Genomic DNA, 5724 nt, shown 5'->3' on the forward strand with positions numbered 1-5724 from the left:
CACCAGCGGCGCGAGCGCGCCGGCCAGCAGGCGGGCGGGGCCGCGGTTGCCGCCGCCGGGGGATGAGTCAAAATGCAGGAACGTGCTGGAGGGTCTGTGGAAGGCCAGCAGGCTCCAGTGGCTGCCGCCGCCCGCGTGGTCGACATCAGTGTTGTCACTGACCACCGCCAGCACCAGCTCCTTTTCGGAGAGGTTCAAGGGCGCCAGCAGCTCGGCGGAAGTGGAAGGGTCGGTGTGCAGGAGCAGGAAGGCGGTGGCGGGCGGCAGCAGCGCGAGCGAGGGGGCGAGCGCCGCGAACGGGCCGCGCGAGAGGTGCTCGAACCAAAAGCTGATGACCTGGTAGGGCAGGGGAGAGGGCGCAGAGGAGCGCGGGTTTGCGGCGGCTTCGGCTGCTGCTGCAACCACGCTGCAACCTGCAAGGCACCCATATAGCTGCTTTGTGTGTACGAGTATACATCAAGCCATGTCAGAACAGGCAGGAAATTTTCGCTCGATACGCTTCCTTAGTTCAGGAGGCCGGAGGCAGTCTTACCGTGTCATTCAGCCAGGCGTGCGGCGCATCAAGCAGCTGCACATCGGACCGTCGCAGCAGCACGTCGCCGTAGCTGAGCACCCTCTCGTCCGTGCCGCTACTCTTGCTCATGAGCGCCGTCTGAGGCCTAGAACAATGACATGTTATGCCAGAATGAGTGCACGCTTTGCGGTTGGCAAGCACCAGCAGATCTGTGAATCCTCGGCAACTCGTACAACATCAAAAGAAACATGTACGGGTACATGACAGCACAAACTCACACCAGAAACACCAGCTACGTAAGTCGTCATGTGACCACCGAGCAGCAGCTGCCGTGCGTGATGAGTCAAAAACGTTCCGGCCCGTAAATTTCAATGCGAAGAGGTATGCGCTCATGCATATTGAATACCCGGTGGAAACTGTCTTTCAGTAACGTGCCTACCGTGTCACAACGCTGCACAGACAACACATCACTCCTTTTGCCGCCCTGCTCGTGCTGACAGCCACATCACCACAGCACACGCACAGGCGCTTTCCAGGGCGGGACGCCGCCCGCCAGCCATGTTGGATTCAAGAATGCAGGCGCTGTCGCATGACCTGGTTGCGCAGGTGGCGGCAAGCGCCTACAGCGCGGCGTGCGTCGTCGCGTTCTCGCTCGCGCTTCTGCGCCTGCGCCCCCCTGCGCTGCGCACCGCCGCATGCCTCGCGGCTTCCGCGGCGCTGTGCCTGGGCCAGCCCTTGATCTACGCCAGCCCCACGCAGCCTGCGGCCATCGGCCTCGCCAGCCTCTGCGCGATGACTACTTGGTCCCTCTGGGGGCTGCTGCTGCTGCCGCGGCGGCAGCTCCCGCAGTCCATCATGGGCATCTTCTGGGCCTGCTTCATGGATGGCATGGACGGCTGCCGCGCGGTGCACGCGCGGCGGCTCGCCAGGCGCCAGACCGCCGCCCATGCGGCCGACCCCGCCACGCATGCCCCTCATGCGGATGCAGCAGCAGCCGCGAGCGCCGCGTCAGCGTGCCCCGTCCCTTCCGCCCCCTCCGACGAAGGCGCCGGCGCAGGTGCCACGGCAGCGGCTGAGGTGGGCCCCAAGCAGCGCAGCAGGGGCCGACAGCTTGTTCACGTCGAAGCGTTGCCGGCAGGCACCAGCTGCCCAGTGCAGCACGCAGAGCACGGCGACGGCAGCCTCCCCCCAACCCCGGCCGCCGACAGCGCCGATACCGGAGGCAGCGACACCCCGGCCCCGGCGCTGCTGCCGGCCGCGTGGACGCTGTGCCGCCTCGTCATCACTTACGACGTCGGCTTCGCGGCGCTCTGCTGCGGCGGCCTGTTCGGATGCATGTGCAGCGCCGCGCCTCTTGACACCCTGCTGTCCGCCCCGCAGCGCCTCGGCCCGCTCGCCCAGATCTTCGGCCCGCGCGCCGCGTATGTCGCCTGGGCGCTGGCGGCCGGCACGCTGCTGCCGCTCCAGATGGGCATCGCGTACGCCCTCACGCGCCTCGCCCTCATCGCGGCCGCGCGGTGGGGGGCGCCGCTCCTGACCCCCGCCAAGCGGCGGGAGCTCGCGGACCTGGCGCGGCAGCTGCCGCCTGAGGTGTTCGACACGCCGCTCGCGTCCCTCTCGATCAGCGAGTTCTGGGCCGAGCGGTGGCACCAATTCCTGCGCCACCACTTCCAGGCCGGCCTGGGTCACAGGATCGTCGACGCCGCCGCGCGCCCCGCGATCGACCGCCTCCTCCCGCCCGGCGCCGCCGTGCCCGCCGCGCGCCGCGCGGCGCTGGCCGTCGCGGGCACGGCGGTCGCCTTCACCATGAGCGGCCTCATGCATGAGTACCTCTCCTGGGCTGCCTGGGGCGAGGTCAGCGGGCGCTACATGGCATTTTTCGGCCTGCACGGCCTGGCGGTCGTCGCCGAGGGCCTCGGCACGCGCCTGGCTCCGAAGCTCGCCGCGCGGGTGCCGACGCTGCTGAGGCGCGCATACGTCGTCGGCTTCGCCGCCGCCGTCAGCCCGCTGTTTGTTGAGACGTACCGCCGGCACGGCTACTTCGGCGCGTGCGCCTACCACCCGCTGCTTGCGCCGGTGACGGCGACGCTGCTGCGGCGCGGCGGCTGGTGCGCCGCGGGCTGCGGCCTGGCGTGATGCGGCGGCCTCTTTCGGGACTTTCGTTCATCTGGGTCAAGGGGTATCCTGGGTATCGGGCTTGTCGCCCCATCAACCTGTCCAGGCCTTTGTCTAGGAGAGCATTCTTGGCCTGGAGCTGTGGTGCTGTATGCCTGCCTTCCAGAATTCAAGATCCCTGCCCTGCCCATGCTGAATTTCGTGATCTGGTATTGCAAAACAACCTTTGTTGTTGGATATGTTTCTGCTGCAATCGTGATCGAAGCCCACTCCTGGTCTGCATAATTTTTTCTCTGGCCCTGACCTCTTCTGGGTTGCAGGGCGCATTGCTTGTTTTCGACTCCGTTCTCGTGTGCACTCTGTAGACTGGTTCCACTGTTCTGTGCCCAAACAGCATCCGCGTTCAGGGCGTGCCTGGGCATGCATTGATGGTGCCCACCTCTGCTCTGTAAAGCTGTGCCTTTGAAAGACTGTCAGGATTGCATTTGATGTTAAGCAAGAGGTTCTGACAGCGACTGGAGGACAACAGGCTGGGTTACCGTGGAACTCCACTGCTGCGACCAGATGAGCCTCCGGCATGACGCACTCAAGCCAACCTGGCACCTTTATTACAGGTCAGGAGGGACAAGGCATCACAAGGGGGCCTCGCGGCTGCTGGGCACGTGCGCCCCAGACTCGACACGCGTCATGCAATGGAGGTTGGCGCGTGGCAGGGGGGGCTGGCCGCCGTCCGAGGTAACAGCATGACGAACCAACAATCAAGAGGAGGCCGAGACGCGGCCCCACAGCCTGGGAGCTGCAGCGCCGCCAGCGCCGCCAGCGGCTTCCCGCGCAAAACAAATGACGCATCACAAGTCCTCGCTGCGGGCGGAGTGGAGGGCGGGGGTTGGTAGCCTGGCGTGGGTATACAGGGGAAGGCCGGCAAAAAGCACTTGTGACCATGGGCAGTCGGGACCAGAACAAGCCTCAACACCATGGCAAAGCCAGCAAAGTCGACGCCAAGCAGCAGCCACGATACGTGGGGCCGCGGATACTCACGCAAACACGCTGCAGAGTGTGCAGGGGCGTAGTCACAGGTACGGCGGGGGCAGGGGGGAGGCAGAGGTTGGCAAAGATTTGCAATTGCCACACAGAGACCGCTCAGGCGAGCAGCAAGCGCTTGCAATTGAACAAACAAGCATCATAAAGCTGCTTTGCGGGTCGCGGGCGCAGCCGCAAGCGCTCTGATACGCCTGCTGCGCCGCCTGCGGCCAACGCTCCCGCGCAGCTCACGCGCCCTGCCACGGCCGCCGTCACGGCCGCCGCCGCCGCTGCCGCATGGTGCGCACCTGCCAAATGCGTAGTAACGGTTGAGGGCAATCACCAGCCCGTTGCAGAAGGCGCGGATGGTGGAGCGCGTGTCCTCGTCAACCTTGACGGGGTCCAGCTTCCTGGCAGGTTCCGATTGGATATATTGAGGTGGGTGCGACGTGGGGCTGGGGTGAGAGGTGAGAAATGTTGCAGGACTTTTGCTGATGAAAATTGCATAAGAGAGTTGGTATGCAGGCATGCACTGGCCTCACTCGGAGCACATTCAAGATTGTGGGTTGCAGGCTTTGGCCCGTTTTGGCGCCTGCTGCACACAAAGATGCCGTGGCTGCTGTTTTGGACAAATCCACCTCCAAGAAGCAGCAGTCACAACATCCCTGTGAAAAAACCAAGGAGCATCATCGCCATTCGTACGCCCTAGCAGCATGCACACGCATGCACCGCCCTCCTTTCCGATGCTCAACAGACGGCAACCGACCCGGAGATCCGCCCCCTCTTCTATTCCATCATGTCCCGGCCCCGGCCCCTGGATTGCATGCGCACCAGATCTCCAGGTACTTGCCAGGCACCTGCTCGGCGTTGCCCTCCATCGTAGGGAAGCCGTCCTGGTCCCTGCCCACCCACTCGTGCTTGAGCGCGATGTCGCTGTCAAAGTTAACCCCCAGGTCGGCCTTCTTCTCGCCCTCCTTGATGACCTCTATATCAAAACCCCACAGAGTCTCGTTGCTGTACGTCGGCTGGACCTTCATGGGCATGCCAAAGTTCCGGAGGCCGCCCTCGTTCGCCTCGATGAGCGCCCACCGCAGCAGCTGGTCCATCATGTCGTCCCTCTGAATAAAGGAGGGCACCTCGGTCTTCGAGATTAGCATATGGCCCTCGCGGGGCAGCTGCAGCTGCTTGGTCTGCTCCCCCGCTGCTGCCTGCACAGGGACGCCACGGCGTGCCCCCTGCTGCAGTCTAGTCGCCACATGACGCAACTGCGAGCCCTGTATGCGGGCACATGCCCTCATTGTGCTGCTGCCGGCGCACAGGGGGCCGTTCATCGTGTGCTTTGTGCAGCGTGTTCGCGTGGATAGTGCTATTGTTAACAATTTACATGCAATAAGAATGAGAATGTACAGCGTTGGGCCGCCCCTTTAGTTGAACTTGCGCCATTCTGGCCGCAGTCACCCCTGCCCCACCAGAACGCTGGCGCTGATCTGCTGGTGGTTTGGCAGCTGTTGAAAAAAAACATAGCCGTGAAAACAACAAAATGATCGCAAACAACGAAGACAACGCGTGAAGTGGCCGGGCGCGGGCTGTGGCCAAGCAACCCAATGCAGTGCGATCATGACTGATTACCCCCTGGGGACGGCGGGCGTGAGGTTGAGCCCGCATGACTCCACAAACGCAACCCAAACAGCAATGCACGCGGCGCGCACGAGAGTGAAATGCACGGGCGGCCGTGCGTACCAGAAGCGGTGAAAAGCAGGGGCGCGACGCGCGCAAGCGGTGGCAAACCTCCAGGGTGCAGATCCCAATTGCTCGGCCTAGAGGAGCGTCCAGCCGTCCAGCAGGACACCGAGCGACGGCGGCTGCCACTCTAGCTAACTCGCGTTGGCCCCTGGCGGGGATGCATGGCTGTGTCTGCGTGGCCGTGTGGCTGTGACCCAACTGCCCCCGGTCTCCTCCCCGAGGCGATTGGCAGAGGGGTGATCAGACTCTGGCTTACACGAGATTGGGATCCATAGCAATGTGAGGAAAAGGGAAGGGGAGGAGGCCGGGCAACAGCTCACGCAGTTGCAAGC

The 5724-nt window shown here is 64.0% G+C and overlaps 2 protein-coding genes across 2 annotated transcripts; one reads left to right on the forward strand and one right to left on the reverse strand.

Annotated features, from left to right (window-relative positions):
• Positions 1 to 1087: 1087 nt before the first annotated feature.
• On the forward strand, positions 1088 to 2650 carry MNEG_13312 (hypothetical protein; the record flags this gene model as incomplete). The annotated part of the gene is made up of 1 exon (XM_014038215.1): positions 1088 to 2650. One exon carries the CDS (start codon positions 1088 to 1090, stop codon positions 2648 to 2650), a length of 1563 nt encoding a protein of 520 aa, XP_013893669.1.
• A 1013-nt stretch (positions 2651 to 3663) lies between these two features.
• Positions 3664 to 4980, reverse strand: MNEG_13313 (hypothetical protein; the record flags this gene model as incomplete). The annotated part of the gene is made up of 3 exons (XM_014038216.1): positions 3664 to 3676; positions 3958 to 4059; positions 4481 to 4980. 3 exons carry the CDS (start codon positions 4978 to 4980, stop codon positions 3664 to 3666), a joined length of 615 nt encoding a protein of 204 aa, XP_013893670.1.
• Positions 4981 to 5724: the final 744 nt, after the last annotated feature.

Source organism: Monoraphidium neglectum, assembly GCF_000611645.1.
Source record: "Monoraphidium neglectum strain SAG 48.87 unplaced genomic scaffold scaffold03750, whole genome shotgun sequence".
Lineage (NCBI taxonomy): Eukaryota > Viridiplantae > Chlorophyta > Chlorophyceae > Sphaeropleales > Selenastraceae > Monoraphidium > Monoraphidium neglectum.